The sequence below is a fragment of the Plectropomus leopardus genome, chromosome 3 (assembly GCF_026936395.1).
Source record: "Plectropomus leopardus strain MGB_pleo_1.0 chromosome 3, ASM2693639v1, whole genome shotgun sequence".
Taxonomy (NCBI): Eukaryota; Metazoa; Chordata; class Actinopteri; order Perciformes; family Serranidae; genus Plectropomus; species Plectropomus leopardus.
In genome coordinates, this window is record NC_142178.1 from 39928699 (window position 1) to 39952862 (window position 24164).

The 24164-nt window shown below is 38.4% G+C and overlaps 1 protein-coding gene across 1 annotated transcript in view; it reads right to left on the reverse strand.

Moving 5' to 3' along the window:
* The window catches only part of acaa1 (acetyl-CoA acyltransferase 1), a 42042-nt gene extending 18427 nt beyond the window's left edge, over positions 1 to 23615 (reverse strand). The window contains exons 1-9 of the mRNA XM_088075217.1: positions 23328 to 23615; positions 22884 to 22977; positions 22371 to 22428; positions 21181 to 21260; positions 21065 to 21107; positions 20846 to 20944; positions 19959 to 20039; positions 18891 to 19081; positions 18643 to 18822 (exon numbers count right to left, since the gene is read on the reverse strand). Coding sequence (XP_087931343.1) covers positions 18643 to 18822; positions 18891 to 19081; positions 19959 to 20039; positions 20846 to 20944; positions 21065 to 21107; positions 21181 to 21260; positions 22371 to 22428; positions 22884 to 22977; positions 23328 to 23504 — 1003 coding nt within the window. The 5' untranslated portion in view covers positions 23505 to 23615. The remainder of the gene's footprint in view (positions 1 to 18642; positions 18823 to 18890; positions 19082 to 19958; positions 20040 to 20845; positions 20945 to 21064; positions 21108 to 21180; positions 21261 to 22370; positions 22429 to 22883; positions 22978 to 23327) is intronic.
* Positions 23616 to 24164: the final 549 nt, after the last annotated feature.

Consider the following 24164-nt stretch of genomic DNA (forward strand, 5'->3'; position numbering starts at 1 on the left):
CTTTTGCCATTTTTTGACATCCTAAATTATGAAGTTTTTGGCCTTTTTGGCCTTTATTTCCACTTTGTATACCATAACTTGTCAATAAAAGCTATTCTACGTTGTTTTCAGCCATTTTTAGGAGCGGTCAAATTTTGGCTTTTTCGCCATACTATACTATTGCCTCTTTTTGCCATTTTTTTGACATCCTAAATTATGAAGTTTTTGGCCTTTTTGGCCTTTATTTCCACTTTGTATACCATAACGCGTCTAAATAACCAATTCTAAGTTGTTTTCAGCCATTTTAGGAGCGGTCAAATTTTGGCTTTTCGTCATACTATACTATTGCCTCTTTTCGCCATTTTTTGACATCTTAAATTATGAAGTTTTTGGCCTTTTTGGCCTTTATTTCCACTTTGTATACTATAACGCATCAATAAAAGATATTCTAAATTGTTTTAAGCCATTTTTAGGAGCGGTCAAATTTTGGCTTTTTCGCCATACTATACTATTGCCTCTTTTCGCCATTTTTTGACATCCTAAATTATGAAGTTTTTGGCCTTTTTGGCCTTTATTTCCACTTTGTATACCATAACGCGTCTAAATAAGCAATTCTAAGTTGTTTTCAGCCATTTTTAGAGCGGCCAAATTTTGACTTTTTCGCCATACTATACTATTGCCTCTTTTTGCCATTTTTTTGACATCCTAAATTATGAAGTTTTTGGCCTTTTTTGGCCTTTATTTCCACTTTGTATAACATAACGCATCAATAAAAGATATTCTAAGTTGTTTTCAGCCATTTTTAGGAGCGGTCAAATTTTGACTTTTTCGCCATACTATACTATTGCCTCTTTTCGCCATTTTTTTGACATCCTAAATTATGAAGTTTTGGCCTTTTTGGCCTTTATTTCCACTTTGTATAACATAACGCATCAATAAAAGATATTCTAAGTTGTTTTCAGCCATTTTTAGGAGCGGTCAAATTTTGGCTTTTTCGCCATACTATACTATTGCCTCTTTTTCGCCATTTTTTGACATCCTAAATTATGAAGTTTTTGGCCTTTTTGGCCTTTATTTCCACTTTTTGTATACCATAACATGTCTAAATAAGCAATTCTAAGTTGTTTTCAGCCATTTTTAGGAGCGGTCAAATTTTGGCTTTTTCGCCATACTATACTATTGCCTCTTTTTGCCATTTTTTTGACATCCTAAATTATGAAGTTTTTGGCCTTTTTTGGCCTTTATTTCCACTTTGTATACCATAACGCGTCTAAATAAGCAATTCTAAGTTGTTTTCAGCCATTTTTAGGAGCGGTCAAATTTTGACTTTTTCGCCATACTATACTATTGCCTCTTTTCGCCATTTTTTTGACATCCTAAATTATGAAGTTTTTGGCCTTTTTTGGCCTTTATTTCCACTTTGTATAACATAACGCATCAATAAAAGCTATTCTAAGTTGTTTTCAGCCATTTTTAGGAGCGGTCAAATTTTGACTTTTTCGCCATACTATACTATTGCCTCTTTTCGCCATTTTTTTGACATCCTAAAATATGAGGTTTTTGGCCTTTTTTGGCCTTTATTTCCACTTTGTATACTATAACGCATCAATAAAAGATATTCTAAGTTGTTTTCAGCCATTTTTAGGAGCGGTCAAATTTTGGCTTTTTCGCCATACTATACTATTGCCTCTTTTCGCCATTTTTTTGACATCCTAAATTATGAAGTTTTTGGCCTTTTTTGGCCTTTATTTGCCTTTATTTCCACTTTGTATACTATAACGCATCAATAAAAGATATTCTAAGTTGTTTTAAGCCATTTTTAGGAGCGGTCAAATTTTGGCTTTTTCGCCATACTATACTATTGCCTCTTTTCACCATTTTTTTGACATCCTAAATTATGAAGTTTTTGGCCTTTTTTGGACTTTATTTCCACTTTGTATGACATAACGCATCAATAAAAGGTATTCTAAGATGTTTTCAACCATTTTTAGGAGCGGTCAAATTTTGACTTTTTCGCCATACTATACTATTGCCTCTTTTCGCCATTTTTTTGACATCCTAAAATATGAGGTTTTTGGCCTTTTTGGACTTTATTTCCACTTTGTATACTATAACGCATCAATAAAAGGTATTCTAAGTTGTTTTCAGCCATTTTTAGGAGCGGTCAAATTTCGACTTTTTTGCCATACTATACTATTGCCTCTTTTCGCCATTTTTTTTGACATCCTAAATTATGAAGTTTTTGGCCTTTTTTGGACTTTATTTCCACTTTGTATACTATAACGCGTCTAAATAAGCAATTCTACGTTGTTTTCAGCCATTTTTAGGAGCGGTCAAATTTTGACTTTTTCGCCATACTATACTTTTGCCTCTTTTCCCCTTTTTTTTTGACATCCTAAATTTTGAAGTTTTTGGCTTTTTTTGGCCTTTATTTCCACTTTGTATACCATAACGTCTAAATAAGCAATTCTAAGTTGTTTTCAGCCATTTTGAGGAGTGGTCAAATTTTGGCTTTTTCATATACTATACTATTGCCTCTTTTCGCCATTTTTTGACATCCTAAATTATGAAGTTTTTGGCCTTTTTGGCCTTTATTTCCACTTTGTATACTATAACGCATCAATAAAAGATATTCTAAGTTGTTTTCAGCCATTTTTAGGAGCGGTCAAATTTTGGCTTTTTCGCCATACTATACTATTGCCTCTTTTCGCCATTTTTTTGACATCTTAAATTATGAAGTTTTGGACCTTTTTTGACCTTTATTTCCACTTTGTATACCATAACGCATCTAAATAAGCTATTCTTAGTTGTTTTCAGCCATTTTTAGGAGGGGTCAAATTTTGACTTTTTCGCCATACTATACTATTGCCTCTTTTGCCATTTTTTGACATCCTAAATTATGAAGTTTTTGGCCTTTTTTGGCCTTTATTTCCACTTTGTATACCATAACATGTCTAAATAAGCAATTCTAAGTTGTTTTCAGCCATTTTTAGGAGCAGTCAAATTTTGACTTTTTCGCCATACTATACTATTGCCTCTTTTTGCCATTTTTTTGACATCCTAAATTATGAAGTTTTTGGCCTTTTTTGGCCTTTATTTCCACTTTGTATAACATAACGCATCAATAAAAGCTATTCTAAGTTGTTTTCAGCCATTTTAGGAGCGGTCAAATTTTGACTTTTTTCACATACTATTGCCTCTTTTTCGCCATTTTTTTGACATCCTAAAATATGAGGTTTTTGGCCTTTTTTGGCCTTTATTTCCACTTTGTATACTATAACGCATCAATAAAAGATATTCTAAGTTGTTTTCAGCCATTTTTAGGAGCGGTCAAATTTTGACTTTTTTCGCCATACTATATTATTGCCTCTTTTCGCCATTTTTTTTGACATCCTAAATTATGAAGTTTTTGGCCTTTTTTGGCCTTTATTGGCCTTTATTTCCACTTTGTATACTATAACGCATCAATAAAAGATATTCTAAGTTGTTTTAAGCCATTTTTAGAGCGGTCAAATTTTGGCTTTTTAGCCATACTATACTATTGCCTCTTTTCACCATTTTTGACATCCTAAATTATGAAGTTTTTGGCCTTTTTGGACTTTATTTCCACTTTGTATAACATAACGTCAATAAAAGCTATTCTAAGTTGTTTTCAGCCATTTTAGGAGCGGTCAAATTTTGACTTTTTCGCCATACTATACTATTGCCTCTTTTCGCCAATTTTTTTGACCTCCTAAAATATGAGGTTTTTGGCCTTTTTTGGCCTTTTTTTCCACTTTGTATACTATAACGCATCAATAAAAGGTATTCTAAGTTGTTTTCAGCCATTTTAGGAGCGGTCAAATTTCGACTTTTTTGCCATACTATACTATTGCCTCTTTTCGCCATTTTTTTTGACATCCTAAATTATGAAGTTTTTGGCCTTTTTTGGACTTTATTTCCACTTTGTATACTATAACGCGTCTAAATAAGCAATTCTACGTTGTTTTCAGCCATTTTTAGGAGCGGTCAAATTTTGACTTTTTCGCCATACTATACTATTGCCTCTTTTCCCCCTTTTATTTGACATCCTAAATTATGAAGTTTTTAGCCTTTTTTGTCCCTTCTTTCCACTTTGTTTACCATAACGCCGTCTAAATAAGCAATTCTAAGTTGTTTTCAGCCATTTTGAGGAGTGGTCAAATTTTGGCTTTTTAAGCCATACTATACTATTGCCTCTTTTCGCCATTTTTTGACATCCTAAATTATGAAGTTTTTGGCCTTTTTTGGCCTTTATTTCCACTTTGTATACTATAACGCATCAATAAAAGATATTCTAAGTTGTTTTAAGCCATTTTTAGGAGTGGTCAAATTTTGACTTTTTCGCCATACTATACTATTGCCTCTTTTCGCCAATTTTTTTGACCTCCTAAAATATGAGGTTTTTGGCCTTTTTTGGCCTTTATTTCCACTTTGTATACTATAACGCATCAATAAAAGATATTCTAAGTTGTTTTCAGCCATTTTTAGGAGCGGTCAAATTTTGACTTTTTCGCCATACTATACTATTGCCTCTTTTCGCCATTTTTTTGACATCCTAAATTATGAAGTTTTTGGCCTTTTTTGGCCTTTATTTCCACTTTGTATACCATAACGCGTCTAAATAAGCAATTCTAAGTTGTTTTCAGCCATTTTTAGGAGCGGTCAAATTTTGACTTTTTCGCCATACTATACTATTGCCTCTTTTTGCCATTTTTTTGACATCCTAAATTATGAAGTTTTTGGCCTTTTTTGGCCTTTATTTCCACTTTGTATAACATAACGCATCAATAAAAGCTATTCTAAGTTGTTTTCAGCCATTTTTAGGAGCGGTCAAATTTTGACTTTTTCGCCATACTATACTATTGCCTCTTTTCGCCATTTTTTTGACATCCTAAAATATGAGGTTTTTGGCCTTTTTTGGCCTTTATTTCCACTTTGTATACTATAACGCATCAATAAAAGATATTCTAAGTTGTTTTAAGCCATTTTTAGGAGCGGTCAAATTTTGGCTTTTTCGCCATACTATACTATTGCCTCTTTTCGCCATTTTTTTTGACATCCTAAATTATGAGGTTTTTGGCCTTTTTGGACTTTATTTCCACTTTGTATACTATAACGCTGCCTAAATAAGCAATTCTCGTTGTTTTCAGCCATTTTTAGGAGCGGTCAAATTTTGACTTTTTCGCCATACTATACTATTGCCTCTTTTCACCATTTTTTTGATATCCTAAATTATGAAGTTTTTGGCCTTTTTTGGACTTTATTTCCACTTTGTATAACATAACGCGTCAATAAAAGCTATTCTAAGTTGTTTTCAGCCATTTTTAGGAGCGGTCAAATTTTGACTTTTTCGCCATACTATACTATTGCCTCTTTTCGCCATTTTTTTTGACATCCTAAATTATGAAGTTTTTGGCCTGTTTTGGCCTTTATTTTCACTTTGTATAGCATAACGTCCAAATAAGCAATTCTAAGTTGTTTTCAGCCATTTTTAGGAGCGGTCAAATTTTGACTTTTTCGCCATACTATACTATTGCCTCTTTTCGCCATTTTTTTGACATCCTAAATTATGAAGTTTTTGGCCTTTTTTGGACTTTATTTCCACTTTGTATGACATAACGCATCAATAAAAGGTATTCTAAGTTGTTTTCAGCTATTTTTAGGAGCGGTCAAATTTTGGCTTTTTCGCCATACTATACTATTGCCTCTTTTCGCCATTTTTTGACATCCTAAAATATGAGGTTTTTGGCCTTTTTGGCCTTTATTTCCACTTTGTATACTATAACGCATCAATAAAAGATATTCTAAGTTGTTTTCAGCCATTTTTAGGAGCGGTCAAATTTTGGCTTTTTCGCCATACTATACTATTGCCTCTTTTCGCCATTTTTTTTGACATCCTAAATTATGAAGTTTTTGGCCTTTTTGGCCTTTATTGGCCTTATTTCCACTTTGTATACTATAACGCATCAATAAAAGATATTCTAAGTTGTTTTAAGCCATTTTTAGGAGCGGTCAAATTTTGGCTTTTTCGCCATACTATACTATTGCCTCTTTTCACCATTTTTTTGACATCCTAAATTATGAAGTTTTTGGCCTTTTTGGACTTTATTTCCACTTTGTATAACATAACGCGTCAATAAAAGCTATTCTAAGTTGTTTTCAGCCATTTTTAGGAGCGGTCAAATTTTGACTTTTTCGCCATACTATACTATTGCCTCTTTTCGCCAATTTTTTTGACATCCTAAAATATGAGGTTTTTGGCCTTTTTTGGACTTTATTTCCACTTTGTATACTATAACGCATCAATAAAAGGTATTCTAAGTTGTTTTCAGCCATTTTTAGGAGCGGTCAAATTTTGACTTTTTTGCCATACTATACTATTGCCTCTTTTCGCCATTTTTTTGACATCCTAAATTATTAAGTTTTTGGCCTTTTTGGACTTTATTTCCACTTTGTATACTATAACGCTGTCTAAATAAGCAATTCTCGTTGTTTTCAGCCATTTTAGGAGCGGTCAAATTTTGACTTTTTCGCCATACTATACTATTGCCTCTTTTCCCCCTTTTATTTGACATCCTAAATTATGAAGTTTTTGGCCTTTTTTGGCCTTTATTTCCACTTTGTATACCATAACGCGTCTAAATAAGCAATTCTAAGTTGTTTTCAGCCATTTTGAGGAGTGGTCAAATTTTGGCTTTTTCGCCATACTATACTATTGCCTCTTTTCGCCATTTTTTTGACATCCTAAATTATGAAGTTTTTGGCCTTTTTTGGCCTTTATTTCCACTTTGTATACTATAACGCATCAATAAAAGATATTCTAAGTTGTTTTCAGCCATTTTTAGGAGCGGTCAAATTTTGGCTTTTTCGCCATACTATACTATTGCCTCTTTTCGCCATTTTTTTTGACATCCTAAATTATGAAGTTTTTGGCCTTTTTTGGCCTTTATTTCCACTTTGTATACCATAACGCGTCTAAATAAGCAATTCTAAGTTGTTTTCAGCCATTTTTAGGAGCGGTCAAATTTTGGCTTTTTCGCCATACTATACTATTGCCTCTTTTTGCCATTTTTTTGACATCCTAAATTATGAAGTTTTTGGCCTTTTTTGGCCTTTCTTTACACTTTGTATACCATAACGTCTAAATAAGCAATTCTAAGTTGTTTTCAGCCATTTTTAGGAGCGGTCAAATTTTGACTTTTTCACCATACTATACTATTGCCTCTTTTGCCATTTTTTGACATCCTAAATTATGAAGTTTTTGGCCTTTTTTGGCCTTTATTTCCACTTTGTATAACATAACGCATCAATAAAAGCTATTCTAAGTTGTTTTCAGCCATTTTTAGGAGCGGTCAAATTTTGACTTTTTCGCCTATTGCCTCTTTTCGCCATTTTTTTGACATCCTAAAATATGAGGTTTTTGGCCTTTTTTGGCCTTTATTTCCACTTTGTATACTATAACGCATCAATAAAAGATATTCTAAGTTGTTTTCAGCCATTTTAGGAGCGGTCAAATTTTGGCTTTTTAAGCCATACTATACTATTGCCTCTTTTCGCCATTTTTTTGACATCCTAAATTATGAAGTTTTTGGCCTTTTTTGGCCTTTATTGGCCTTTATTTCCACTTTGTATACTATAACGCATCAATAAAAGATATTCTAAGTTGTTTTAAGCCATTTTTAGGAGCGGTCAAATTTTGGCTTTTTCGCCATACTATACTATTGCCTCTTTTCACCATTTTTTTGACATCCTAAATTATGAAGTTTTTGGCCTTTTTTGGACTTTATTTCCACTTTGTATAACATAACGCGTCAATAAAAGCTATTCTAAGTTGTTTTCAGCCATTTTTAGGAGCGGTCAAATTTTGACTTTTTCGCCATACTATACTATTGCCTCTTTTCGCCAATTTTTTTGACATCCTAAAATATGAGGTTTTTGGCCTTTTTTGGACTTTATTTCCACTTTGTATACTATAACGCATCAATAAAAGGTATTCTAAGTTGTTTTCAGCCATTTTTAGGAGCGGTCAAATTTCGACTTTTTTGCCATACTATACTATTGCCTCTTTTCGCCATTTTTTTTGACATCCTAAATTATGAAGTTTTTGGCCTTTTTTGGACTTTATTTCCATTTTGTCTACTATACCGCGTCTAAATAAGCAATTCTCGTTGTTTTCAGCCATTTTTAGGAGCGGTCAAATTTTGACTTTTTCGCCATACTATACTATTGCCTCTTTTCCCCTTTTATTTGACATCCTAAATTATGAAGTTTTTGGCCTTTTTTGGCCTTTATTTCCACTTTGTATACCATAACGCGTCTAAATAAGCAATTCTAAGTTGTTTTCAGCCATTTTGAGGAGTGGTCAAATTTTGGCTTTTTCGCCATACTATACTATTGCCTCTTTTCGCCATTTTTTTGACATCCTAAATTATGAAGTTTTTGGCCTTTTTTGGCCTTTATTTCCACTTTGTATACTATAACGCATCAATAAAAGATATTCTAAGTTGTTTTCAGCCATTTTTAGGAGCGGTCAAATTTTGACTTTTTCGCCATACTATACTATTGCCTCTTTTCGCCATTTTTTTGACATCCTAAAATATGAGGTTTTTGGCCTTTTTTGGCCTTTATTTCCACTTTGTATACTATAACGCATCAATAAAAGATATTCTAAGTTGTTTTAAGCCATTTTTAGGAGCGGTCAAATTTTGGCTTTTTCGCCATACTATACTATTGCCTCTTTTCGCCATTTTTTTTGACATCCTAAATTATGAAGTTTTTGGCCTTTTTGGCCTTTATTTCCACTTTGTATACCATAACGCGTCTAAATAAGCAATTCTAAGTTGTTTTCAGCCATTTTAGGAGCGGTCAAATTTTGACTTTTTCGCCATACTATACTATTGCCTCTTTTGCCATTTTTTGACATCCTAAATTATGAAGTTTTTGGCCTTTTTGGCCTTTATTTCCACTTTGTATACCATAACGCATCAATAAAAGCTATTCTAAGTTGTTTTCAGCCATTTTTAGGAGCGGTCAAATTTTGACTTTTTCGCCATACTATACTATTGCCTCTTTTCGCCATTTTTTTGACATCCTAAAATATGAGGTTTTTGGCCTTTTTTGGCCTTTATTTCCACTTTGTATACTATAACGCATCAATAAAAGATATTCTAAGTTGTTTTAAGCCATTTTTAGGAGCGGTCAAATTTTGGCTTTTTCGCCATACTATACTATTGCCTCTTTTCGCCATTTTTTTTGACATCCTAAATTATGAAGTTTTTGGCCTTTTTTGGACTTTATTTCCACTTTGTATACTATAACGCGTCTAAATAAGCAATTCTACGTTGTTTTCAGCCATTTTTAGGAGCGGTCAAATTTTGACTTTTTCGCCATACTATACTATTGCCTCTTTTCACCATTTTTTTGATATCCTAAATTATGAAGTTTTTGGCCTTTTTTGGCCTTTATTTCCACTTTGTATAACATAACGCATCAATAAAAGATATTCTAAGTTGTTTTCAGCCATTTTTAGGAGCGGTCAAATTTTGACTTTTCGCCATACTATACTATTGCCTCTTTTCGCCATTTTTTGACATCCTAAATTATAAAGTTTTTGACCTTTTTTGGCCTTTATTTCCACTTTGTATACCATAACGCGTCCAAATAAGCAATTCTAAGTTGTTTTCAGCCATTTTTAGGAGCGGTCAAATTTTGACTTTTTCGCCATACTATACTATTGCCTCTTTTTGCCATTTTTTTGACATCCTAAATTATGAAGTTTTGGCCTTTTTGGACTTTATTTCCACTTTGTATGACATAACGCATCAATAAAAGGTATTCTAAGTTGTTTTCAGCTATTTTTAGGAGCGGTCAAATTTTGGCTTTTTCGCCATACTATACTATTGCCTCTTTTCGCCATTTTTTTGACATCCTAAAATATGAGGTTTTTGGCCTTTTTTGGCCTTTATTTCCACTTTGTATACTATAACGCATCAATAAAAGATATTCTAAGTTGTTTTAAGCCATTTTTAGGAGCGGTCAAATTTTGGCTTTTTCGCCATACTATACTATTGCCTCTTTTCGCCATTTTTTTTGACATCCTAAATTATGAAGTTTTTGGCCTTTTTTGGCCTTTATTTCCACTTTGTATACCATAACGCGTCTAAATAAGCAATTCTCGTTGTTTTCAGCCATTTTTAGGAGCGGTCAAATTTTGACTTTTTCGCCATACTATACTATTGCCTCTTTTCACCATTTTTTTGACATCCTAAATTATGAAGTTTTTGGCCTTTTTTGGACTTTATTTCCACTTTGTATAACATAACGCATCAATAAAAGCTATTTTAAGTTGTTTTCAGCCATTTTAGGAGCGGTCAAATTTTGACTTTTTCGCCATACTATACTATTGCCTCTTTTCACCATTTTTTTTGACATCCTAAATTATGAAGTTTTTGGCCTTTTTTGGCCTTTATTTCCACTTTGTATACTATAACGCATCAATAAAAGATATTCTAAGTTGTTTTAAGCCATTTTTAGGAGTGGTCAAATTTTGGCTTTTTCGCCATACTATACTATTGCCTCTTTTCGCCATTTTTTTTGACATCCTAAATTATGAAGTTTTTGGCCTTTTTTGGCCTTTATTTCCACTTTGTATACCATAACGCATCAATAAAAGATATTCTAAGTTGTTTTAAGCCATTTTTAGGAGCGGTCAAATTTTGGCTTTTTCGCCATACTATACTATTGCCTCTTTTCGCCATTTTTTTGACATCCTAAATTATGAAGTTTTTGGCCTTTCTTGGCCTTTATTTCCACTTTGTATACCATAACGCGTCTAAATAAGCAATTCTAAGTTGTTTTCAGCCATTTTTAGGAGCGGTCAAATTTTGGCTTTTTCGCCATACTATACTATTGTCTCTTTTCACCATTTTTTTTACATCCTAAATTATGAAGTTTTTGGCCTTTTTTGGACTTTATTTCCACTTTGTATGACATAACGCATCAATAAAAGGTATTCTAAGTTGTTTTCAGCCATTTTTAGGAGCGGTCAAATTTTGACTTTTTCGCCATACTATACTATTGCCTCTTTTCGCCATTTTTTTGACATCCTAAAATAGTGAGGTTTTTGGCCTTTTTTGGCCTTTATTTCCACTTTGTATACTATAACGCATCAATAAAAGATATTCTAAGTTGTTTTAAGCCATTTTTAGGAGCGGTCAAATTTTGGCTTTTTCGCCATACTATACTATTGCCTCTTTTCGCCATTTTTTTGACATCCTAAATTATTAAGTTTTGGCCTTTTTGGCCTTTATTTCCACTTTGTATACCATAACGCGTCTAAATAAGCAATTCTAAGTTGTTTTCAGCCATTTTTAGGAGCGGTCAAATTTTGACTTTTTCGCCATACTATACTATTGAATCAGAATCAGAATCAGAATCAGAATCAGAATCAGAAAAAGATTTATTGCCAGGTATAGTTAACACAATACGAGGAATTTGTTCTGGTGGGTTGGTGCAACATAAATATAGAAAAAGAAAACAGATAAGATAGAAGATATATATATAAAATATAAAATATAAAAAGTACGAGTCTTACAGTGCAAAACAAAACAAGTAACACAAGTAACAGTGTAACAGTGCAGAAACAGAACCATGGAATTAAAGTATATACAAGAATGGTTGGAGTGCAGATATATATTGATATTTACATTGAAATTCACATTTCTACAGGTTTGAGTGCAGCTTTATGGTGTGGATGTGCCGCATGACCAGCAGCAGTGCCGGTGATGTGCATTAATGAACACGTTAATGTAACGTACAGTCTATGAGGAGAGTGCGTCAGTGGGGGACCTGGGCCTTGTTTATGAGGCCGGTGGCAGACGGGAAGAAACTGTTCTTGTGGCGTGAGGTTCTGGTCTTGGTGGACCGAAGCCTCCTGCCAGAGGGGAGTAATTGGAAGAGTTTGTGTCCAGGGTGGGAGGGATCGGCCACAATCTTACCTGCATGCCTCAGAGTCCTGGAGGCGTACAGGTCCTGGAGGGAGGGCAGACTGCGGCCGATGACCTTTTCAGCAGAGCGGATGATACGCTGCAGCCTGCGCTTGTCCTTGGCGGTAGCTGCAGCGTACCAGATGGTGATGGAGGAGGTGAGGATGGACTCGATGATGGAGGTGTAGAAGTGCACCATCATCTTCACTGGCAGGTTGAACTTCCTCAGCTGCCGCAGGAAGTACATCCTCTGTTGGGCTTTTTTGGTCAGAGAGCTGATGTTCAGCTCCCACTTGAGGTCCTGGGTGATGATGGTGCCCAGGAAGCAGAAGGACTCCACCGTGACCACTGGAGAGTCCCTCAGGGTGATGGGGGTGAGAGGGGCTGTGCTCCCTCTGAAGTCTACTATCATCTCCACTGTCTTTACAGCGTTGAGCTCCAGATTGTTCAAGCTGCACCAGGACACCAGACGGTCTGTCTCCCTCCTGTAGGCGGACTCGTCTCCATCAGAGATGAGCCCGATGAGGGTCGTGTCGTCAGCGAACTTCAGGAGCTTGACAGACTGGTGACTGGAGGTGCAGCTGTTGGTGTACAGGGAGAATAGCAGAGGGGAAAGAACACAGCCCTGAGGGGATCCAGTGCTGATAGTCTGGGAGTCAGAGATGTGTTTTCCCAGCTTTACATGCTGCCTCCTGTCAGACAGGAAGTCTGTGATCCACCTGCAAGTGGAGTCTGGCACGTTCAGCTGGGAGAGGTTGTCCTGCAGGAGAGCTGGGATGATTGTGTTGAAGGCAGAGCTGAAATCCACAAACAGGATCCTGGCATAGGATCCTGGGGAGTCCAGGTGCTGGAGGATGAAATGCAAGGCCAGGTTAACTGCATCATCTACAGACCTGTTGGCTCTGTAGGCAAACTGTAGGGGTCCAGGTGTGAGTCAGTAATGTCTTTGATGTGTGGAAGCATGAGGCGCTCAAATGACTTCATAACCACAGAGGTCAAGGCGACGGGTCTGTAGTCATTGAGACCTGTTGTCCTCAGCTTCTTGGGAACAGGGCTGATTGTGGAGGCCTTGAAGCAGGCCGGTACGTGGCATGTCTCCAGTGAGGTGTTGAAAATGTCTGTGAACACTGGAGACAGCTGATCAGCACAGTGCTTCAGGGTGGATGGAGAGACAGAGTCCGGCCCACTTGCTTTGCGGGGTTCTGCCTCTTGAACAGTCTGTTGACATCCTTCTCCTGGATGGAGAAAGGTGTCACTGGGGGGGAGGAGGAGGATGAGTTGGGAGCTTCTGAGATGGGCAGCTGTGGTGAAGCTCCTGCTGAGATGGGGGAGGTGCAGGTGGACGGTTGAGGCTGGTCAGAGGTGTGATGGGGGATGGAGTCAGGACTGTCCCGTTGTCTTTCAAATCTACAGTAAAACTCATTCAGGCTGTTGGCCAGACGCAAGTCATTGGCAGCTTGTGGGGCTCTGGGTTTGTAATTGGTTATCTGCCTGAGCCCCCTCCACACAGAGGCAGTGTCACCGGCTGAGAACTGGTGTTGGAGTTTCTCAGAGTACATTCGCCATTTTTTTGACATCCTAAATTATGAAGTTTTTGGCCTTTTTTGGACTTTATTTCCACTTTGTATACTATAACGCATCAATAAAAGATATTCTAAGTTGTTTTCAGCCATTTTTAGGAGCGGTCAAATTTTGACTTTTTCGCCATACTATACTATTGCCTCTTTTCGCCAATTTTTTTGACATCCTAAAATATGAGGTTTTTGGCCTTTTTTGGACTTTATTTCCACTTTGTATACTATAACGCATCAATAAAAGCTATTCTAGGTTGTTTTCAGCCATTTTTAGGAGCGGTCAAATTTTGGCTTTTTCGCCATACTATACTATTGCCTCTTTTCGCCAATTTTTTTGACATCCTAAAATATGAGGTTTTTGGCCTTTTTTGGCCTTTATTTCCACTTTGTATACCATAACGCGTCTAAATAAGCAATTCTAAGTTGTTTTCAGCCATTTTTAGGAGCGGTCAAATTTTGGCTTTTTCGCCATACTATACTATTGCCTCTTTTCGCCATTTTTTTGACATCCTAAATTATGAAGTTTTTGGCCTTTTTTGGACTTTATTTCCACTTTGTATAACATAACGCGTCTAAATAAGCAATTCTAAGTTGTTTTCAGCCATTTTTAGGAGCGGTCAAATTTGGACTTTTTCGCCATACTATACTATTGCCTCTTTTCGCCATTTTTTGACATCCTAAAATATGAGGTTTTTGGCCTTTTTTGGACTTTATTTCCACTTTGTATAACATAACGCATCAATAAAAGGTATTCTAAGTTGTTTTAAGCCATTTTTAGGAGCGGTCAAATTTTGACTTTTTCGCCATACTATACTATTGCCTCTTTTCGCCATTTTTTTTGACATCCTAAATTATGAAGTTTTTGGCCTTTTTTGGCCTTTATTTCCACTTTGTATACCATAACGCGTCTAAATAAGCAATTCGAAGTTGTTTTAAGCCATTTTTAGGAGCGGTCAAATTTTGACTTTTTCGCCATACTATACTATTGCCTCTTTTCGCCATTTTTTTGACATCCTAAAATATGAGGTTTTTGGCCTTTTTTGGCCTTTATTTACACTCTGTATACCATAACGCATCAATAAAAGATATTCTAAGTTGTTTTCAGCCATTTTTAGGAGCGGTCAAATTTCGACTTTTTCGCCATACTATACTATTGCCTCTTTTCACCATTTTTTTGACATCCTAAAATATGAGGTTGTTGGCCTTTTTTGGCCTTTATTTCCACTTTGTAAACCATAACACATCTATGTAAGCTATTCAAAGTTATTTTCAGCCATTTTTAGGAGCGGTCAAATTTTGACTTTTTCGCCATACTATACTATTGCCTCTTTTCGTCATTTTTTTGACATCCTAATTATGAAGTTTTTGGCCTCTTTCGGTCTTTACTTCCACTTTGTAAAACATAACGCGTCTATATAACTTATTCTAAGTTGTTTTCAGCCATTTTTAGGAGCGGTCAAATTTTGACTTTTTTGCCATACTATACTATTGTCTCTTTTCACCATTTTTTTGACATCCTAAAATATGAGGTTTTTGGCCTTTTTTGGCCTTTATTTCCACTTTGTATACCATAACGCGTCTAAATAAGCAATTCTAAGTTGTTTTCAGCCATTTTTAGGAGCGGTCAAATTTTGACTTTTTCGCCATACTATACTATTGCCTCTTTTCGCCATTTTTTGACATCCTAAATTATAAAGTTTTGGGCCTTTTTTGGACTTTATTTCCACTTTGTATGACATAAGTCGTCAATAAAAGCTATTCTAAGTTGTTTTCAGCCATTTTTAGGAGCAGTCAAATTTTGACTTTTTCGCCATACTATACTATTGCCTCTTTTCGCCATTTTTTTGACATCCTAAATTATGAAGTTTTTTGGCCTTTATTTCCACTTTGTATACCATAACGCGTCAATAAAAGCTATTCTAAGTTGTTTCCAGCCATTTTTAGGAGCGTTCAAATTTGGACTCTTTCGCCATACTATACTATTGCCTCTTTTCGCCATTTTTTTGACATCCTAAATTATGAAGTTTTTGGCCTTTGTTGGCCTTTATTTCCACTTTGTATACCATAACGCGTCTAAATAAGCAATTCTAAGTTGTTTTCAGCCATTTTTAGGAGCGGTCAAATTTTGACTTTTTCGCCATACTATACTATTGCCTCTTTTCGCCATTTTTTTGACATCCTAAATTATGAAGTTTTTGGCCTTTTTTGGCCTTCATTTTCACTTTGTATACCATAATGCGTCAATAAAAGCTATTCTAAGTTGTTTTCAGCCATTTTTAGGAGCAGTCAAATTTTGACTTTTTCGCCATACTAATGCTAAAATATTAGGTTTTTGGTCTTTTTTTGTCTTTATTCCCACCTTTGTACAATGACGTGTCTCTAAAAGCTATTCTATGTCAATTTCAGTCATTTTTAGGAGTGGTCAAATTTCGACTTTTTTCACCATGCTGTACTATTGCGTTTTTGGCCATTTTTTTGACTGTCTAAAATATTAGGTTTTTGGCTTTTTTTTTTTGTTATTCCCATTTTGTATACCATGACATGTCTGTACAAGTTATTCTATGTCGTTTTTAGCCCTTTTTAGTAGGGGTCAAATTTTGATTTCTTTCGCCATACTCTACCCTTGCCTTTTTGGCCATTTTTTTGGCCAATATATGAGATTTTTGGCCTTTTTTTGCATTTATTCCCACTATGCATTCCATGACGCGTCCCTACAAGCTAATCTATGTCTTTATCAGCGATTTTTAGGAGCGGTTAAAATTTGACATTTTTCGCCATACAATAGCATGTGATTTCTGGCAGTTTTTCCGACAAGCTAAATTCTCACTTTTTTGGACTTTTTTTTTCAACTTTGTATGATATGATTCAATCCTATTCAATTCAATTATATGGCATGCGATTTTTGGTCATTTTTTCAACATGCTAAATTATGGTCCTTTGGACTTTTCTTTGACTGTCTATGATATGACACCACTCTGCAGGCCATAATATGTTGTTTTCAGCCATTTTTGGGGCATGTCAAAATTTGATATTTTTCGCCATACTATATCATGCGATTTTCTGCCATTTGTTCGACACACTAAATTCGGACTTTTTTGGACTTTTTTTCAACTTTGTACGATATGACACGATTTTACAGGATATAATATTTCCATCCATCCATCCATCGCCTTCTGCTTGTCCAGGGTCGGGTCGTGGGGTCAGGCCACTCCGTCCAGCTCTGGGATCCCAAGGCGTTCCCAGGCCAGCTGAGAGACATAGTCTCTCCAGCGTGTCTTGGGTCTTCCCCGGGGGCTCCTACAAGTGGGACATTTGAACACCTCGCCAGGGAGGCGTCCGGGAGGCATCCTAATTAGATGCCCGAGCCACCTCATCTCGCTCTTCTCAACACGGAGGAGCAGCGGCTCTCCTCCGAGCTCCTCCCGGATGACCGAGCTTCTCACCCTATCTCTAAGGGAGAGCCCAGCAACTCGGACGGACCACGGAGGAAGCTCATTTCGGCCGCTCATGCCCGTGTCACTACCCAAAACTCGTGACAATAGATGAGGGTATGGAACGAAGATTGACCAGTAAATCGAGAGCTTTGCCTTTCGGCTCAGCTCCCTCTTCACCACAACAGACCGGTGCAGAGTCCGCATTACTGCAGACGCTGCACCGATCCGCCTGACGATCTGCCACTCCATCCTTCCCTCACTCGTGAACAAGACCCCGAGGTACTTAAACTCCTCCACTTGGGGCAGGATCTCGTCCCCGATCTGGAGAGGGCGCGCCACCCTTTTCCAGCTGAGAACCATGGCCCCGGATTTGGAGGTGCTGATTCTCATCCCGGCCGCTTCACACTCAGCTGCAAACCGATCCAGTGAGAGCTGAAGGTCACGGCCTGATGGAGCCAACAGGACCACATCATCTGCAAAAAGTAGCGACCCAATCCCGAGGTCACCAAACCGGACCCCCTCAACACGCTGGCTGCGCCTAGAAATTCTGTCCATAAAAGTTATGAACAGAATCGGTGACAAAGGGCAGCCCTGGCGGAGTCCAGCCCTCACTGGAAAAGAGTCTGACTTACTGCCGGCAATGTGGACCAAGCTCCAGCACCGGTCATACAGGGAATGAACAGCCCGTATCAGGGGGTCCAATACCCCATACTCCCGGAGAACCCCCCACAGGACTCCCCGAGGGACATGGTCGAATGCCTTCTCCAAGTCCACAAAGCACATGTGGACTGGTTGGCAAACTCTCATGCAGCGTCAAGGATCCTGCCAAGGGTCCAGAGCTGGTCCACAGTTCCATGACCAGGACGAAAACCGCATTGCCCCTCCTGGATCCGAGGTTCGACTATCTGGCGGACCCTCCTGAACAGACCTTACCAGGGAGGCTGAGGAGTGTGATCCCCCTATAGTTGGAACACACGCTCCAGTCCCCCTTCTTAAAAAGATGGACCACTACCCCGGTCTGCCAGTCCAGAGGCACTGCCCCCAATGTCCACTCAATGATGCAGAGACGTGTCAACCATGACAGATCCACAACATACAGGGCCTTGAGGAACTCTGGGCGGATCTCATCCTCGGCAACCTCAGCCCCAGAGATGGAGGAGCCCGCCCCCAAGTCCCCAGGCCCTGCTTCCTTAAAGCTGCACTCAAACCTGTATAAATGTGAATTTCAATGTAAATATCGATATATATCTGCACTCCAACCATTCTTGTATATAACTTTAATTCCATGGTTCTGTTTCTTGCACTGTTACACTGTTACTTGAGTTACTTGTTTTGTTTTGCACTGCTAGACTCGTACTTTTTATATTTTATATTTGTATCTTCTATTTTATCTGTTTTTTATGTTGCACCAACCCAACAGAACAAATTCCTCGTATTGTGTTAACTATACCTGGCAATAAATCTTTTTCTGATTCTGATTCTGATTCTGATTCCTCACTGGAAGGCATGTCGGTGGGATTGAGGAGGTCTTCGACGTGTTCCTATACTCCAGTAAAGTACCTCAAAACAGTACTTAAGTGCAGTACTTGAGTAAATGTACTTAGTTACTTTGTGGCTGTGTGAGGAGGTTCATGCCGGTTCGGATCTTACCTGCCTGCTCCAGAGCTGCAGGGATGGCGAACGCCGGTCCGATCCCCATCAGATCCGGAGGGACCCCGACCACGGCGCTGGCCCTGAGGACTCCCAGGATAGGCAGACCCAGAGCCTCGACCGCAGACCTGCGACCAACCAGCACGGCCGCCGCTCCGTCGCTCACCTGGCTGGAGTTACCTGAGACAGATCAAGCGTTTGAGCGGCGGCTGAGGGACGAACGAGTCCAGCTGTTGGCGAACACTGACCTGCCGTCGTGCTGCCGTCGGGTTTGAACGCCGGCCGGAGTTTAGCGAGTCCCTCCAGAGTCGTTCCCGCTCTGATCCCCTCATCCTGAGAGACCGTCACCTGGCGCTCCCTCCCCTGCTCGTCCACTGTGCGGGCGGTGATGGGAACGATCTCCTGCTCGAACACACCTGAGCTCTGCGCCCGGGCCGCTCTGTGGGCAGAGAGCTGAATATGAGCGTGCTTTAACCCTTTAAACCTCAGCAGATTGACTTCTTTCAAAAACACGAGAAAACTCATTGAGCAACTACACAAGACACGAAGAAGAAAAATACCTAAAAAAAAAAAAGGTAAACAAAAAAATATGAAAGATAAAAACGTGATAAAAATTGAAAATTTTTAAAAACAAATATGTATATTTTTTTATTCTGTATTTTAATAATATATATATCATTTAAAACCTCAGCAGATTGACTTCTTTCGAAAACACAAGAAAAATCAATGAGCAACTTCACAAGACATGTTTCAAAAATTCAGAAATTCGTAAAAAGTTCAAAGAAAAATACCTAAAGAATAATAATAAACAAAAGAAAAGTAAATAACAAACACAAAATGGAAATGACCTAAAAAAAGTGATAAAACTTTCAACAAATATGTATGTTTTTATTCTGTATTTGAATTAAAAATATATAATTATTAATTATTATGATAACAAATAGATTTTAATTTTGTGCTCTTTTGAAGTGATTTTGTTCATTATAGCAAATAAAAGAATAAACAATTGTGATATAAATAAACTAACGTTTTTACAGGTACTATACTGTACTACTGTACTACAAATTTAGGGTACTTGAGTCTTTTTTTTCATGCTACTTTCTACTCCACTACATTTACCTGATAGTTTTAGTTTTCTTTCTTAAAGAAAACATTTATTAATTAACATTTATTTGCATGATATATAATCACACAGTGATATTAGATATTATACTATAACTGCCAGATGGGACAGTGCGTCAGTGTGTATTAGTACTTTGCAGTAGAGGATCAGAATACTGCAGACAGACGGATGTCAGCATGAAAAACAAACTCACTTTTGGTGAGAACTGAGAGCGAAGGCGTCCTGCTTTTCTCTGGAGATCCCGAATTTCTCCGCCACGTTCTCCGAGGTGATGCTGAAAAAACCCCAAAAAACAAAAAAACAAACAAACACAGAAACGTGGAATTTTTTTTCAGATGCTGATCCTTCCAAAAACGGTAGGCAACACATCGTTAAATCGAATCTAATAAAAGTTTGGAAACACGTTGATGTTTTTTGGTGCATAAACGAAAGTTGGGATTATAACGAGTAAACTTTGGAAGATCGGTTAAAAAAAAAAAAGGAGATTTATAAAAAAAAAAAAAAAAAGGTGATTGAACAATTACTGATTATAAATTATAAATTTTAGGCCAATATCACAAAATTTGAAATTTGAGTGATTTGGAGATTAATTAAAAAATGGCTTATTAAAAACGGATTATGGGGCGGCATAACTACCTCAGGGATTATAACAACATTTCAGCATAAAACAAAAGAGATTAACAGCAAATTTTGTAATAATATTTGTGGTCGATGTAAATTTTAAGATTATATAAATACATTTTTATGGCTGTAAAAATAAAAACTGGATTCTAACAAAATCATTTAGGGATTCGTACAACAAATTTAGGGATTACAGCAAATTAAGGGGTAAAATTACAGCATTTTGGGCGTCATAAAATTCATTTTTGGAACACAAGCCAGATTTGGAGGGATTTAGGGCTCAGACAGCAAATGCAGCTTTAAATTAAATAAAAATTTAATTCAATTTAATAAGAAGTAATAAGATACAATAAAATCAAAGATAATTTTCATTTCATTTATATTATTTATTTTATTTTTATTATTTTATTTTATCTTATTTCATTTCATTTTGCATCCTTCAGCACGCGGTCTGCTCACCCCATGGGGATCATGCAGTCTCGGGCCTTGTCGTTGTCCGACACTCGGTGGCTCAGGTCTCCAGGGTCTCCCATCGCTCGCAGAGACATGCTCTCCACACTAAAACACACACACACACACACACACACACACACACACACACACACACACACTGTTCGACACTGTGGAAGAAACATGAATTTATTTGAATTTTTCTGCAGACAGGATGAATGAACTGACCCGCAGGCGAGCCCGAGGTCGATGGATCCGCTCCTGATGGCTCCTGAAGAAACAGAACCGGTTAAAACCAGATTAAACTAACGGAGCAGCGACGCGCGATGACGACGAGTTCGTACCTGCGATGTTGAACAGAGCCTGAAGGCCGGACGAGCACTGCCTGTTGACCGTGTAGACCGGGACGGTCTCTGGAAACCCGCTGAGAGGGAGACAGAGCGGTGAGACCGAGACAGACCGAGACAGACAGAGACAGACTGAGACAGACTGAGACAGACAGAGAAAGACTGAGACAGACTGAGACTGAGACAGACAGAGACAGACTGAGACAGACAGAGACAGACTGAGACTTAGACAGACAGACAGACTGAGACAGACAGAGACAGACAGCGACAGACTGAGACAGACAGAGACAGACAGCGACAGACTGAGACAGACAGAGACAGACAGAGAAAGACTGAGACAGACAGAGAAAGACTGAGACAGACAGAGACAGACAGAGACAGACTGAGACAGACAGAGACAGACAGAGACAGACTGAGACTGAGACAGACTGAGACAGACAGAGACAGACTGAGACAGACAGAGACAGACTGAGACAGACAGAGACAGACTGAGACTGAGACAGACAGAGACAGACAGAGACAGACAGAGACAGACTGAGACTGAGACAGACAGAGACAGACTGAGACAGACAGTGACAGACTGAGACTTAGACAGACAGAGACAGACTGAGACAGACAGAGACAGACAGCGACAGACTGAGACAGACAGAGACAGACAGAGAAAGACTGAGACAGACAGAGAAAGACTGAGACAGACAGAGACAGACAGAGACAGACTGAGACAGACAGAGACAGACTGAGACAGACTGAGACCGAGACAGAACGAGACAGACAGAGACATACTGAAACTGAGACAGACAGACAGAGACCGACTGAGACAGACAGAGAAAGACTGAGACAGACAGAGACAGACTGAGACTGAGACAGACAGAGACAGACAGCAACAGACTGAGACAGACAGAGACAGACAGCAACAGACTGAGACAGACTGAGACAGACAGAGAAAGACTGAGACAGACAGAGAAAGACTGAGACAGACTGAGACAGACAGAGAAAGACTGAGACAGACTGAGACAGACAGAGATAGACTGAGACTGAGACAGACAGAGACAGACTGAGACAGACTGAGACCACGACAGACAGACAGAGACAGACAGAGACAGACTGAGACAGACAGAGACAGACTGAGACTGAGACAGGCTGAGTGAGGGAGGAAGACCGTGAGAATCGGTGATGAAGAGTCAGACCTGAGGAAGTGCGCCACTCGGGCCATCACGGCGCCGGCGCCGGGCTGCAGCACGTTCCCTGCAGACACACACACACAATAATAACATGAATGATCTTTATTACTGTTATTGTTGGTGTGGTTAGCAGGAGCTGAGGTGTTTATAATATTCTGATTTAGATTTACTCATAAACAATACTTACTCATAAACAATATTTACTCATAAACAATATTTACTCAGAAACAATATTTACTGCAGCACTGAAAAATATACACGTTTAAAAACATATACGCGTATTTAAAAATAAATCAAAGTATTTAAACGATCGATCTTTTCTTCTATTCCAGCATTTTTCAACTAAACTGTTTTTCAGCCGAGAAAACGTCTGTGAATGATTAACACCAGATCAAACATTCACACACACACACACACACACACACACACACACACACACTCACACACACACACACACACACTCACTCACACACACACACACTCTCACACACACTCACACACACACACACACTCTCTCACCGACACAGATGTCTCCCAGTGTGTGTGTGGACAGGTGGACGTCTCTCAGCACGGCGGTCATCACGGCGCTGAGCAGCTCGTCAGGTGTGGTGTCCTGCAGACAAACCGCAGGGTTAAAAAACATCTGCACACAGGTGAGAGTACTCCTCTCCTCCTCCTCCTCCTCCTCATATTTACCCTGAAGCCTCCTCCTCCTCCTCGTATTTACCCTGAAGCCTCCTCCTCCTCCTCGTATTTACCCTGAAGCCTCCTCTCCTCCTCCTCCTCATATTTACCCTGAAGCCTCCTCTCCTCCTCCTCCTCATATTTACCCTGAAGCCTCCTCCTCCTCCTCCTCATATTTACCCTGAAGCCTCCTCCTCCTCCTCATATTTACCCTGAAGCCTCCTCCTCCTCCTCCTCATATTTACCCTGAAGCCTCCTCCTCCTCCTCCTCATATTTACCTTGAAGCCTCCTCTCCTGGCTCTCCCCACGGCGCTCCTCACCCCGTGGACCACCACCACGTCCTGCGGGCTGTCGCTGCTCTGTGCGCGGCAGTGGGGGCTCCGCAGGTCCCGCTGTGGGGCTCCGGAGGCTCCGGCGGGACTCAGGTGTCCTGAGAGGATCTTGAGTCTGAGCATGATGGAGACCGAGGAGGAGAAACGGCGGCCTGACGTGAGGAGGCTCAGCTGCGGACGGTTTTACCGAGAGGAGGCTCAGCGCGCACTTTGATCCCAGCTGACGGGCTTCCGTGTTTTGGTTTAGAGGACGGAAAGCGCAGAGGGACAAACGCAGCGCGGAGGCGTTCAGCGTCAGATTTTCATTATTCAAACGTTCAAAGATGCTTTTCAAACCCACAGGAAGCCGTTTCTTTACAGAAACCGGGCCTTTTTTTCTTTACAACTTTTTAAAGATGATTTTTTTTTCTTAAAAAAGGTGATTTTTTAAAAAAGAAAATGGTTTCTTTCTTTAAAATCACCAAAATCACAAACCTGACTGTTTTCTTTGAGAAAGTTGTGATGTTTTTTAAGGTGATTTTTAAGGGAAACTCGTCTTTAAACCCACAGGAAGGTGCGTCTTGCTTTTTCTTTTCAAGTTTTTTAAATGTTTTTTCTTTAAACGCTTTGGGTGATTTTTAAAGAAAAAAAATGCAATATTTAAAAGACATTTTTTTCTGTTTAAGTTTTAAAGAAAAAATTATGGAGCTGTTTTTTCTTTTTTTGGGTGATTTTTAAGAAAAAAAAAATTTCTTCACATTTTTTTTGGTAAATGACACCATTCATGACTACCCGAAACTATAA